This window comes from Oryx dammah, unplaced genomic scaffold (genome assembly GCF_014754425.2).
Source record: "Oryx dammah isolate SB20612 unplaced genomic scaffold, SCBI_Odam_1.1 HiC_scaffold_1, whole genome shotgun sequence".
In the NCBI taxonomy this organism is placed as follows: Eukaryota; Metazoa; Chordata; class Mammalia; order Artiodactyla; family Bovidae; genus Oryx; species Oryx dammah.
This window is the reverse complement of record NW_024070185.1, coordinates 99,804,530-99,819,030: the sequence shown is the minus strand read 5'-3', so window position 1 is coordinate 99,819,030 and position 14,501 is coordinate 99,804,530. Positions and strand designations below refer to the sequence as shown.

The following is a 14,501-nucleotide window of genomic DNA, read 5'->3' as shown; positions in this document are numbered from 1 at the left end:
AAATCATTATAATGCAAGCTGCTGAATTTAAATTCTAGTTTTCCACATTTTTAAAAACAATCACATTTCCTGCATCTAATCCTTAACTTATTCTAAGACATATTAATGACATATAATAAATTATCTAAACTTAAGTAAATGAAATGTTAGATATTTTTAAATGTATAAAATTTTTAAAGTAAAACATTGCCTTGTAAGTAGGATACATGCTCATGGTAAAACATTCAGACAATCCAGAAAAACAAAAAACAAAAGACAATCCAGCTACCTAGGTATAACTGATGAACATTTTGCAGACATTTTACTGTGTACCCTTCTCTATTCAGGTTTTGTCTATGTATATAATTTTACACGAGTGGAATCCTAATGTTTTAAGAGCTATTATTTTTTCTCTACAGTAGGTCAGTGATGTTATTTCATGAGAAGAAATACACAATTACTTCATACTTTTTATTTTACTTTTTATTACTTCATCATTTTTAAATGACTGCATAATACTTGCTTCAAAAGGACAGCCATAATTTATCCAGTTTCTTGTTAATAGACATTGAGATTGTTTGCAATGTTACACTTTTACAAATAGTACTGTAGTAGCATTCTTATATCGGAGAAGGCAATGGCACCCCACTCCAGTACTCTTGCCTGGAAAATCCATGGACAGAGGAGCCTGATAGGCTGCAGTCCATGGGGTTGCTAAGAGTCGGGCACGACTGAGCGACTTCACTTTGACTTTTCATCTTCATGCATTGGAGAAGGAAATGGCAACCCACTCCAGTGTTCTTGCCTGGAGAATCCTAGGGACGGGGGAGCCTGGTGGGCTGCCGTCTATGGGGTCGCACAGAGTCGGACACGACTGAAGCGACGCAGCAGCAGCATTCTTATATATCTTGGCACAGTTTATCTTATAGTTTTTGTTTCTGGCAACAGAATTGCTGGTACTTAGCCTGTGTATGTTTTATATTTTGATACACATTGCAATATCGCTTTCTGTAAAGATTATTTGCTGATTTAGGGTGCCACTGATAATATATGAGCAAGCGATTTTCCTCTCCATTTTTGTTAATATGATAGTTAACAAATTATATCTTATTGTTTTACTTACTTTTGTGTAATAACTTGTGAAGTATTTATAGTGATTTCTGTTAATGCAGTTTTCCTCCCCATTTTTTCATTTGTGATAAAATATGTATATAATATGAAATTTACCATTTTAATCATTTTTAAGTGGCATTCAGTGGCATTCCCTGGTGGCTCAGACAGTAAAGAATTTGCCTGAAATGAAGGAGATTTGATTCACTCTCTGGGTCGGGAAGATACTCTGGAGAAGCAAATGGCTACCCACTCCAGTAATCTTGCCAGGAGAATTCCATGGAGAGAGGAGCCTGGTGGGCTACAGTCTGTGGGGTTGCAAAGAGTCAGAAATTACTAAGCGAGTGAATAACACTTCAGTGGCATTAAATACACTCACATTGCCCAACCTATCACCACCATCCATCTCTAGGACTTTTTCCTCTTCCCAGACTAAAACTCTGTACCCTTTAAATACTGACTCCTCATTTCCCCCTACCCCTACTGGCAGCTGCCATTCTGTTTTCTGTCTCTGAATTTTGTTTGCTAATTCAGTTTTAAAATTATTTTTATGTAAGAGTCAAATCTCTTAAGTTGTGTTGTGATCTCTGACATGGGTACCATATTCATAAAAACCCAGTATAGCAAGATTATAAAGTTTTTTCTGCCTATATTTTCTGATACATTAATGTTTTGGTTGTCTTTATTTTAGTATTTAAATCTTTGTTAAGACTGTTTTGTGGATGGAGAGGGAGGCTAGGGTCTTTCACTTACTCCCACTGACCAGTTTCTCTTTTGTTGTGGTTGAGTAACCCATTTATTATCCACTCATGTAAAACTTGTCCTTAGTCATGTTCTACTTTTCTGTACACAGGCTTTGCTTACTTACAACATGGATAAATAGACTTGTTAGACATGACTACACATTTTGCTTGCGTGACCTCCATCTACCCTCATGTGTGTGCTGCTCATGTGGTATGCGGTCTATGTCTAATCTGGATTACCTTTTGGATTCCGTTCTGTTCTGTTCCTATTTCAGTGTCCCTGTGGCTTAATCTACTGTAGGGCAAGGCTCAATTCTTCCCCTCTCTTTTTAGAAATTAAATGTATAACACGTTTTGTTTATTTCTCAGGCTATATTAGAATTATTTTGATAACTCCTGTCCCCACCAAAATACAGTTGAATTGGGTTGATTTTATAGATTAATATAGAGATAATTAACATATCTATATTGCTAACTAATCCTTTTGAGGAGAAAGTTATATTTTATTTCCTCTCTCTCAGAATTTTCAGTTCTCCTTTGTATAAGTCATGCAGTTTTGTCATTAGTGTGATTCCTAATTATGTTTAAGTCTTGAAGAAGAAACAAACAAGTTAATAAAACTCTTAAAGACTGGATTATTCTAAAGGGAAACAATGAGAAATCCCAGTTGCTTGGCAACCAAAGCCAGCCCAAATGACCTAGTTTATTCTTAGATAGCCTTGATTTCTTCCCAGTACCCTTGCCATTTTGTTACTTTTGTCCATTTTTTGCATTGACTTTTGATAAAATAATGGTTTTCTTTTGTTCAGAGTCCTACACAAAAGCTGAAGTCAAAATTGAAGGTACCTGTGTACATACGTATTAATGAGAGGTACCAGATGTTTTTTTATTCTGACAGCCCTCAGAAGCTGATAAATTACTGTTTCATTCTCTTTTCTTCTCTGAAGAGCAAGATATCCCAAAACATACTTATGGACATACTTGGCAGAGGGTCAGGTGAATATCAACTATTTCCCTCCCTTGCTTTAAACTAAAATTAGAGCTAAAAGTTTTAGATGGTATTTTTGAGGTGCAGCATTTGGGAAATGGTTGTATTAGTAGCAGTCATTTTTGTATAGACAGTTTTTCTTGATCTTACAGGTAGAAATTTATAAATTTGCAAAATGATGACCATGGAAAATTTTTTCCTTAAAATATTTCCCCCAGAATCATCAAACTGAACATTTAAAGATCTGTGAATTTTGTTGTATATTCATTTCTATCTCAACTTTAGAAATACCTTCTTTATATTTTCTAGGCATATTTAAATTTTACATGAAGTATATATATGTTCCCAATCTCAATAAGTATTTGTTGGTTTTTCCATCACAAGACTGCTATTTCCTGTACTACTAATTAATGTAACCATTCCAGAGGGTTTGTGGCTGAAATGTTGAAAAATTATCTCCCATAATAAGAATTCTGCTGCCTCGTAATGTTTAGCATCAGATACACAGAAAATATGTCTTCTTTGTACCTGAACTGCCTCTTCATATTAAGAAGACATTTCTTTTTTCTCCCCCTCACTTTTCTTTTGTCCTCAGTGAAGCGTGTCCCTCTACTTTTCATTTTCTTCCTTAAATATTTTTGCCTAATTGAAAATTGAAACTAGAGTTACTTATTAAGCAAATCTTTCTCAGATTTTTATTGTCAAAATAATTTTTTTTGCATGCCTGCTATGCAGAGACTTTTGTACTCAATGCTCTGTGAAGTACTAATGCGGAATATATTGACAACTGTAGAATGATTAAGACAGTGTATACCGTATCTTTTCATATTTCTCCAGTGTGATATCTTTTATGCCAAAGAAGGAGTGAAGGAAGAGAAACGGCAACAATAGCAACAATAACTGTAATATAGCAGTAATAAGCATATATATAGAATTATTTAATAAAAAGAGTTGATTGAATGATTGGTAGATAAGGAAGTAGAGTCAGTGAGGTTGGGAATTCCCTGCGGGTTCAGTGCTTAGGACTCCATACTTAGTACTAAGATCCCACAAGCCACACAGTGTGGCCAAAAAAAAAATGTCAGTGAGGTTACATTTACTTTCAGTTCTTCAGGCTTAGTTTTGATAGGATGATTAAATCTTGAATAATGGTTCCTTTTTCTCTCACATCATCATCATCCTGTGAGAGAAAAAGGAACCATTATTCCACTGAGAGCCTCACTGTGTTGGTGTCTGTTCCTAACCACTCTAAAGTTGTGAGTGACTGCTGGCTTGTTCAGTGGGTGTAATGTGGTAACTGCTCACTTGTTCTTTAGTCACTAAGTTGTGTCTGACACCGTTGTTATCCTGTGGACTGTAGCCTGCCACGCTCCTCCATCCATGGGATTCCCCAGGCAAGAATACTGGAGTGTATTGCCATGCCCTCCTCCAGGGCATCTTCCCTGCCCAGGGATTGAACCCAAATCTCCTGCACTGGCATGTGAATTCTTTACCACTGAGCCACCTGGGAAGCCCTCAGCTGCTAGCTAAATGTGAATAAATTTAAATAAATTTAAAATAAAAAATTCAGTTCCTCAGTTGCACTAGGTACATTTGAAGTACTCACTAGCCACCAGTGACTAGGATCCAATATACTGTAGATGTCGAATATTTTCAATATCACAGGAAATTCTATTGAACAATACTGTCTTCCATGTCTCTACTTAACCTTTCGTGTGTGTGTGTGTGCGCGCACACACGAGCACTTGATACAGATATAATAACTAATGTTCTTGTTTGCTAATTCTAATCCCTGTGTTAATTGAGTCTTTTTTGAATGACCTCCAAACCTCATCATTGCCTATTTAAAGGCTTAACGTGGGACTGTGAGCCAATTTTCAAATTTAAAAGCAGTACAACCCTGTTTTCCAAATAAAATTTTCCTGGGGAGCCCAGTATAAAATAGGTAAACTGCTATGTGTGAAGCAGAATTGGGGTGCTCAGTATCACACACTTGACTTTACAGGCGCATATGTATTTAATGATATAATTATTCATATATTGTTCTCAGATGATTTGGAAACTGAACATTTGGCAGTTTGAGTATTACTTGATACATAAAAGTCTTTATATCGCATAAAAATGTTGTTAAACGGTTTAAAAAGAGTTGTATATAAGTACAAAAGTGGAAGTTGTTCAGTTATTAAGCATACAGAAAAGACTGCCACTTTTCAGAAAGACATTTATTTTAATGTTATTTTTCATAACAAAATGTTAAAAAGCTACTCATCCCACTTTTGAAAGGTGGTATAATAAATGGTAAACTAAAATTAAAGTCATGAAAACAAAATAAATGTTAATATAAAATAACAAAGAACTGTGACACAATACTATGATCTTTAAAATTGCAATTGAATACAAGATGTAGAAATGAAAGAATCTGCATTAAAGTGATGGGATGTTTTTTCATTTTTTTGGCACAAACATTTTATTCATTATCACTATTGTTAGGAAATTTATAAGTACAGAACACAAGATTGATTAAACTTACATTTATTTTCACTAATTATTAGCTTAATTATTAACCATGCTTTTTTTCTCTTCAGTTCCCCCTTTTCACTTGAATAATTGTTTTAAATTTTGAGACGGTCACAAAATTTTTAAAAAGAGTCATAAATATAATATGAAGAAGTTCTGATTACTTGAGGCATTTGGGAAAAAACTATTAATCTGGCGTGTCTTCTTTGGCCAAAGTTTCAGTGTGCATTTCCTTCAAAAAAGGATATTCTTTTACAAACCAGAATGCACTGGTCAAAATCAGGAAGTTAACACTGATGTATTACTTCCCTCCAACCCTTAGCCCCCATTCACATTTTGCCAGTTGTCCCAGTGATGTTTGTTCTGGCAGAATAAGCATTATTCAGAGTCACATGTTCCATTTAGAAATCATATCTTCTAGTCTCCGTTTGTCTGAAACAGTTAAGTTCTTTTTTTTTTTAACTTTCATAACCTTGATACTTTTGAAAATTATGGGCTACTCATCTACTAGGCTATCCCTCAATTTGAGTTTGTCTGATGTTTCCTTGTGATAAGATTCAGTGTATGCAGCTTTGACAGGAACATCACAGAAGTAATGCTCTTTTTTCCTCATTGCATCGTATCAGGTGGCACATAATTTCAATTCGCTGCATTGCTGATGGTGTGCTCTTTGATCACTTGATTTGACTGCTGTTTGCCTGGCTTCTGTATTGTAAAGTTATGACTTAGAAAGGAGGAAAGAAGAGTATTTGAGGGGAGGTACTTTAGCAGTGTAAATAGACTGTTCCTTATCAATTGTCAATTTTTATCAGCCTGTGGACTTGCAGGTTTCCTGTTTTATTTGATGGGTTTTTATTTGTTACAGTCACTGTTTTGGTTCTCAAATAATGCCAGTGGGAGCCCCTTTCAAGCTGTCTTCTGTGTCCTTTTGGCTTGCTTCTGTTGTTCTTTGAAAACTGTTTTTCATTCCGGTACAAAACAACAAGAAAACCCCACAAAACTGGAAATGTTGTATACTCATCCTGTGCTCTCCTGCTCCAGTTGTAGAACTAGACATTTTTTAGAGCACCCTGGTTCCTTTTAATAGGGCATCGTATTTAGAAACTTTTCTGCCTTCCTTTTCTTGGATTCTAACACTTCATACCAGGCTGCCCCTCCGTTGAATTCCTTACTCCATTCAGGCCCCATGGACTGACCTCCCTACTCGAATTATCTTTACTACATTGGCTACCTATTCCCTGCGGCTGCTTTTGTTAGTTGCTAAGTAGTGTCCAACTCTTTTGTGACCCCATAGACTGTAGCCCGCCAGACTCCTCTGTCCATGGGATTTCCCAGGCAAGAATACTGGAGGAGTGGGTAGCTATTCTCTTCTCCAGAGGATTTTCCTGACCCAGGGATCAAACCCGCATCTCCTGCATTGCAGGTGGATTCTTCAGCAGTGAGCCACCAGGGAAGCCCCCAATTCTCTGTGGCCCTCTTCTGGACTCTCCGTGGGCTCTGATAGTCCTGGCTAGGCTGCTCTCCTCTGGATATCTTTCTTACCCTTCTTATGCTCCCCAGGTTCTGACAGCTGGCAGTGAGCCGCCCACTCACAGATGCCTTGCTTACCTTGTTTGGGCTCAGGTTCCCCTTTCCAGGCACATGGATGCCTTCCTCTTTTTGCTCAGGCTCTGATGCTCCATGCCAGGATGCCCTCCCTGCCCCACTCTGAACCACCACAACTCCTCCATGTTTATGCCTATCATATGCCACCCAGAGGTTTTAGAACTCAATTGTTCAGAGAAGGAAAAAGAGGGATTTGAGTGATTTTTTTTTTTTTAAGTGCTCTTTAATGTTACTTTCACATTGCTTTCTTCCCTTTTGCCATTAAAAAATGAGGATATGAAAATATATACAAGTTTTCTTCTTTTTTGGTTGTATTTTTTTCATTTATTCAAGTAAATTTAAGCAACTTTATTAAATATTGTGTCACTGTGATAAGAAAACAAGAGTTTTGATTCTTGACTGATTACAGGATATATGCATCCAGAGAAAGTTTAACAGATATGTATATTTTTATTTAACCATAGTACTTCATATTAATTTAATCAACTAAGGATTATATAATGTGTCTATGTAACCCCAAGTTCTCATTTTGGATTGTTATATAGAGAGCCCAAGCTGCACTGCAGGCTGTCAGTGCGGTCCAGTCAGGAAGTCTGGCCCTTCCTGGAGCGCCTACCAATGAAGGCACAATCCTCCCTGGGCAGAGCCCTGTGCTCCGAATAATTATTGAAAACCTCTTTTATCCTGTTACCCTGGAAGTTCTTCATCAGGTAAGGAGGAACACGCTTATGAAAGCAGGGTCAATTATGACCTCAGTAACTTTTAATGTTTTCTGTCTTTAGTTTTTCAGGTTGTTGATTCTGGTTAATGTATTTACTTAAATAATAAAAGTCTTCAGCATCCTGTTTCATGCAAGGAATAGTGTCAGTTAGAGATAGTTTTTGAAAGCCTCCTTTTTCTAACCTAAATACTTGATTTAAAAAGGAATGTAAGAATTCTGTGTTTTTATACGTTAGCATGAAAATGAACAAAGCACAGACTCCTATTAAAAAAAAAATTGGTACTAGTTATTCCTGAGAAAGTAGCATCAATATAGAAAACAACAAATTTATTTCTATAGATTCTTCCATACATTTGAGCACTTTTATTTTAAAACTTTAAAAGGAAGATATGAATAACTTCACATGTAATATGGAAGTATCAAGTTAAATACTGATTCTCAACATAACTTTAATAGACTATCCATTACTATGTCTAAACCGTCTTGATAAGAGGCAGTGTACCACTGCATGGCCTACTGTGAAGAGATGGAATTGAAGAACTGCAAGATCTGTCACCTAGTTATTACATAATTTTGTAATGAATAAAACTAAATTTCCAATAATTGATGAGTATTGTAAAGAATAATTGAAGAACCAGTCAGAATTCAAGCTTCCTGATGTCAACTCCAGTATCCATTTCATTATACTTAACAACCTATATATAAAAATTATTTTAAAGCACTGAAACATTATATGTTTATTTTCATATTTATATCTCAGTATATATAATATTAAACAGTATAACCCTAGGCCAGTTTAGAATCATTTTAACTGTTTTCTAAACCTTTGGGTTTGTACTACTGAATGAAGAATCATGGGGGGTCGTATGTGTGCACTTATATCTAAGAATTGAAATGTATCCTCTCCTGTTCTCACATTTTACAAATAAGGGAACTGGGGACTTTAGAAGTTGTTACTTTCCCCATAGTCATTGTACCAACTGGTGATAAGAGCTCAGATATATTTCCTAATATGATTCATGTTGGGCTTCCCTGATGGCTCAGACAGTAAAGATCCACATGCAATGCAGGAGACCTGGGTTCGATCCCTGGGTTGGGAAGATCTGTGAAGGAGGACATGGCAACCAACTTCAATATTCTTGTCTGGAGAATCCCCATGGACAGAGGAGCCTGGTGGGCTACAGTCCATGGGGTCGCAAAGAATTGGACATGACTGAATGACTAAGCACAGCACATGGTTCACATGCTATGCATGTAAATATCAAAATATACCATTTATTATGCCTACTCTATTCCCTATAATAGTTTCCTCAGTACCGTGTTCTAAATACGTACGTTTGTGAACCATGTCCTGTGGAGGGCTTTAGCAGTGGTATTCATAGCCACTGTTGTTTCCTAAAAGGGTTCAGCAGTTACTTTGATTGGCTTCTTTGTCCTGATGGATTTTCGCTTCTTCTGTTTATCCCCCCAAGTAGCATCGAGCTCTCTGTGATCCATCAGCATTTTTTGTTTGCTTTTGCTCTTGTAGCACTGTAGCTACTGCTGCTAACTTCTCTTGCTTCTCAAAAGATGTTATTGCACCTGTCGCTCAACATTGCTATCAGTCAGCAGTGAACTTAGCCCAGGTTGTGTGGTCCTATTTAGTTATTCCATTTGTCACTTCACTGAGACCAGTAACAAACCTTGTTTCTTTCCCTAAAGATCATGGGTCCTTCAAGTGAAGAGAAGTATTTCTGAGTCTTCAATGGTAACCATTGGGATAGGACTCTCAGCCCTTTAGTTATAGCAGTCTCTTGTTGAATCCTCCTTCACACTACTGTTGGAAAAAGCAAAATTCCTTACCAGGGCCCTTAATGCCCGCATATCAGACCTCTCACTGTCTCTGTAACCTCACTTCCTGACTGTTCTGCTTATTTAGCACCCCGGCTTTTCTGGCTCTTTGACCCTCTTCCTCTTACCCTTCTTATTTCTGTCTTAGTCCATTTCTGTCTTCTGTTTCTTAGGCCTAGCCACTTAGCTGAATCTACATCATTCCATTTTCAGCTCAAATTCACCTCAGAGCATCTTTCTTTCTCTAATTATATTAACTAAGCCCTAACCCCCGGCACTCTATTCCATTAGCCGATTTAAGTATAGTATAGCAGAGTAGTAAAGGATATAGTTTCTGGAGCTAGTTTGAACCCTCACTCCACCACTTACTACCTCTATAACCTTGGGCAAGAAACTTGCTGCTTCTATGTCTTTTTCTTATTTATATCATGGAGATGAAGATGGTATCTCTTTTATACATTTGTTATGAGGATTTCATGGGTTGCTGCATTTGAAGCACTTAGAGCAGTGCCTGTTACATAGTAAGCACTCAAGAAGTGTTCACTGTACTTAATAGATGCTGTTGCTTTGTAAGAAACAGATCCTTGCTCTTGTGGCCTTCTGGGTAAGATGTAAGTAATAGCATGAAATGTGATAAATATTGTGATTGGGAAATACATGGAAGAGTAGGGTTGGTTGCACATGTTATAATTAGCAAGTTTTTCTGTATTCTCTGCTGAAGAGTTGACATTAGCTAAACTGCTCTCTAACATCTATGGAAGCTAGTGTTTTTCCTTTAGCTCATGGTGGGGAATTAAGAGTGACTGAGATGGTAATAGTGCTATTTCAGATGAGAGAAGTTTCAGGTGACGGAACTATTTACAATATGATGACATTTGAGCAGAAGCCTGAAGAATGTGAGGGTGTTAAATTATGTGTATATGTGGTAGAATAATGATCTAGTCAGAAAGAACAGCAAGTGCAAAGTCCCTAAAATGGAAGTGTGCTTAATGTATTCCAATATCAGAAAAAAGACTGTTATTGGATATAAAAAAATACGAAAGCTATGACTGATAGGCTCAGAGAAGGGGTTAAGACTTGATGATGCAGAGCCTTTATAATCTTTACACTGAGTAAAATAGGAAGCCATGGAGGATTTTGAGTAGAAGAGTGAGATGACAGGCTGAATGTCTTAACAAAATCACTCTTGTTGCTATGTTAAGAATGAACTATAGGCATAAGTGATGGAAAAAGAAACGGCAACCCACTCCAGTATTCTTGCCTGGAAAATTCCATGGACAGAGGAGCCTGGCAGGCTACAGTCCATGGGGTCGCAGAGTCAGACATAACTAAGTGACTGACACACACACATAGGCATAAGTGAAAGCTCTGAGCATAGTCCAGATGAGAGATGGTGGTCACCCAGGTGGGGACATGGGCACTGGAAGTGGTGATTACATATGTATTTGGAACGATGTGCTGATGGGTTGAGTAGATGTGAGTTATGAAGAGAAAGAGAGTAACTATCAATGCTTTCCAGGTTGTGGATATGAACTTCTGGTAAAGCAGAGCCATCTTATACTAGATCGTAAAGACTGAGGAGGGGAGAAAGATGTGGGGCAAGGGTGGAAGATAGGGGAGGAATCAAGAGTATATTTTCAACTTAAATTGGAGATACCTGTTAGACATCCAGTGGGAGATGTTGAAGAAACATTTGGGGAAATAAGTCTGTATTGAGTGTAAGAATTCAGGACTGGAAAATTGGTGATCATTTGCATATGACTGGCACTTAAGGCTGCAGGATTGAATGGCATCACTTAGTGTTTGTAAGTAAAGAAGGCAATTCATCAAGTGATCCATTATGTAAACTCAGCCCTGCATTCTTCTTTGTCTACTAATGGAGTAAGGCAAAACAGTATTTTTTTGGAATCTATTACTTTGAAGTACCATCATGTGTGGTGTTAGTTATGTCCAACAGAGGTCCAATAGATGAATCTCTTCAGGATGAAAGACAGATAAGTCTTTTTGAATCGAAGTATAAAGATAAATAGCTTGCAAAAATCAATTATTATTGTATCAAATAAAAGAATCAACACTAGTAATATAAACTTCTAATTTAAAAAGTTACTTATTTCTTCTTTTTGACTGCTGGGTCTTCGTTGCTCTGTGGGCTTTTTTCTGGTTGTGGCCAGCAGGGACTGCTGTCTAATTGCAGCGCGTGGGTTTCTCATTGCAGTGGCTTCTCTTGCTGTGGAGTGCGGGCTCTGGGGCGTGCGGGCTCAGTAGTTGCAGCCCTTGAGCTCAGTAGCTGTGGTTCCCAGGCTCTAGGGCACAGCTTTAATAGTTACGGCAAACAGACTTGGTTATTCACAGTGTGTGGGGTCTTCCTGGATCAGGGATCGAACCTGTGTCTCCTGCATTGGCAGGCAGAGTCTTTACACCACTGAGGCACCGGGGAAGCCTCCAAATTCTAATTTTTAAGTCACCTTTTTTATTGCCTACAAAAACTATTGTAAACAAATTGTGGCTAGTGTGCTTGCTATTTTAGAAATTTCTAGTATGAATATTGCTTTTTTCAAGTGAATACTAGTGAACAGTTTCAGTTTCTGGCAAGTTCTCATTATCACTCTTTATTAATCTTCCTCACCCTGAAGATTAATGTTACGAGAATCTGATCTCTTGTATTTTATTAGCCCCATTTTGAAGTCTGAAAAGATTAAAATGCATAAGACATATCAAGAGTTGAGTCTCTGTGTATTTGTATTTATGACAGCAAAGTACATATATTAGGGAAGTTGCCAAAGACCTTGTAATCAATAAAAATATATGTTAAACTTTCCTAAACATTGATCTTTTGAGGCCAAATCTGTTTAAAAATAAGTGTTTTGATAATTATAAAAAGTTGTTAAAAATCACACTTAAGGCATTGCTGAATTCCCTGATATTGGTGTTTGCTTACTTTAATATCAGATTGATCTTTGTAGCTCCTCAGTAAATACAATCCAGGGAGCTCTAGAGAGCATGGTTAGCCAGATGAGTACATTTATATTCTCTTAGGACATTCAGATGAAAATTATACAGCCAAACATCTGCCAGAGAGGATATGCTTCAGGCTGTTGTTCAAATTAAATGAGAGAAAGGGATCTAAACATTAACAAAATCTGAAGATTAAGTGGAAATTAACTAGGTCCTATAGCATAATATAGTATAAAAATGCCAAATTTTAGAGCAAGCTATATGTTCTTGTTACTTTGTTAACAAGATAGTTTACTAAAGAAATGTTTATCATTTTAAAATTTGCATATTGCCATTATTCTTCAGTCAGGTCTCATAGTATAATCTTTTTATCAATTAATAATAAACTTTTACTCTGTGCCTCTTATGTGCCAGGAAGTTGTCGTCAATGCTAACGAAATGACCAAGACAAGCAATATACCTTCAAGGAACTTTCAGTCTAATTAAAGGAGACATATATAGACAAATGTATAATACAGTATAAGTAAAACAGCAAGATAAGTATTTGTATGAGGCCAAGAAGGGGATAAAAATATTTGGTAAAGAAAGTGAACTCTGTTGAGGTTTGGGTGAGGCTAAGAATTTTCTGGTGGCATTATTGCTGAGCTGAGTTTTGAAAGAAAATGAATGAAAATTTCCTAGGCATTATGTAAAGAGATACAGGAACAGGGAAAAAGCCACATGTTTAGGCATAGAAGTCTGAAACCACTTGGTGTATCTGGAGAACTACAATAGTTGTTGATGTAAATAGTATAAAATAAAAAGTGTAAATAAACAGTGGAAAATAGTGTCAGGAAATGAGGTTGGAGAGGTACACCAGGGAGAGATTGTGTATGTTATACCAGAGAGCTTGGATTTTGCTGTGTGGATAATGAGGTAGTGAGGAATTTTAAGCAGGGAAAAATGTAATCTGGCTTGTACTTTAGAACACTACCTGTGTCTGCAGTATGAAGAAGGGAAGTTAGGCAGTTAAATATATCTCCTTTTATATATATACACATAAGTATATGTGTGTGTGTATATGTGTGTGTTAAAATATATATGGGTAACAAAAAAAAATATTTAAGAAAAAAAGCTACTAGAACTACAAAAACACTATTTATTGTTGGAGACTTTAATAATATTCTTCCAGTACAGACTTATGGATAAGTCTGTATTGAGACTGTGACCATAACACACACACATATACATTTTAAAGATATTTATTTATTTATCTGACTGTGTTGGCCCTTAGTTGTGGCTCATGGAATATTTCATTGTGGTGCATGGGCTCAGTAATTGTGGCATGCAGACTCTCTGGTTGCGGCACATGGGCTCCACAGCATATGGGATCTTATTAGTTTCCCAACCAGGGGAATGTAGGGATCAAACCTTGCAGGGCAGCTTATTAACCACTGGACCACGAGCGAAGTCCATGGTATTATTTTACAAACTTTGTTCTCTAGGATATGAGGGTGTATTGAGGAAGTACTTATTATAAGACCAAACCTTTCATTAAAAGAGCAAAACAAAAATTTCCTAGTGTTTTTCAAAATAGAGTTATATGAGGGATTAAGGTCTTAACATTTTGAACTCTGAAGTATGACCATAATGAAATTATATATTTTTTAAAACATCTTAAATTTCAATAGAGAGCCTTCAGACTACATCTTTAAGAATGCAATTTTCTGGTGACCCTTTCCAAGACAAATTAGTTTCACAAGTCTTGTTGATCTCCTATAAGAATTGTTTGACTCTATTCAGTGGTATAAAGAATCCGCCTGCCAGTATAGAAGACAGGTTTGATCCCGGGGTCGAGTAGGTCCCCTGGAGAAGGAAAGGGCAACCCACTCCAAGATTCTTGCCTGGGAAATCCCATGGACAGAGGAACCTGGCAGGCTAGAGTCCATGGGGTTGTAAGAGTGGACACAACTTAGTAACTAAACAACAACAAGGTTCCTCATAAAAGTGGAATCACTCATCATTTGCTGTTTTGAGACTGGCTTATTTCACATAACAGTGTCTTCAGGGTTCA

General features: G+C 36.9%; 1 protein-coding gene across 4 annotated transcripts in view; it reads left to right on the top strand.

The window, feature by feature from the left end:
• The window catches only part of PTBP3 (polypyrimidine tract binding protein 3), a 91,943-nt gene that overhangs the window by 45,729 nt on the left and 31,713 nt on the right, over window positions 1-14,501 (top strand). For all 4 annotated transcript variants that reach the window (XM_040239348.1, XM_040239350.1, XM_040239351.1 and 1 more), the window contains one exon: window positions 7,488-7,652. In XM_040239348.1, coding sequence (XP_040095282.1) covers window positions 7,488-7,652 — 165 coding nt within the window. The remainder of the gene's footprint in view (window positions 1-7,487; window positions 7,653-14,501) is intronic.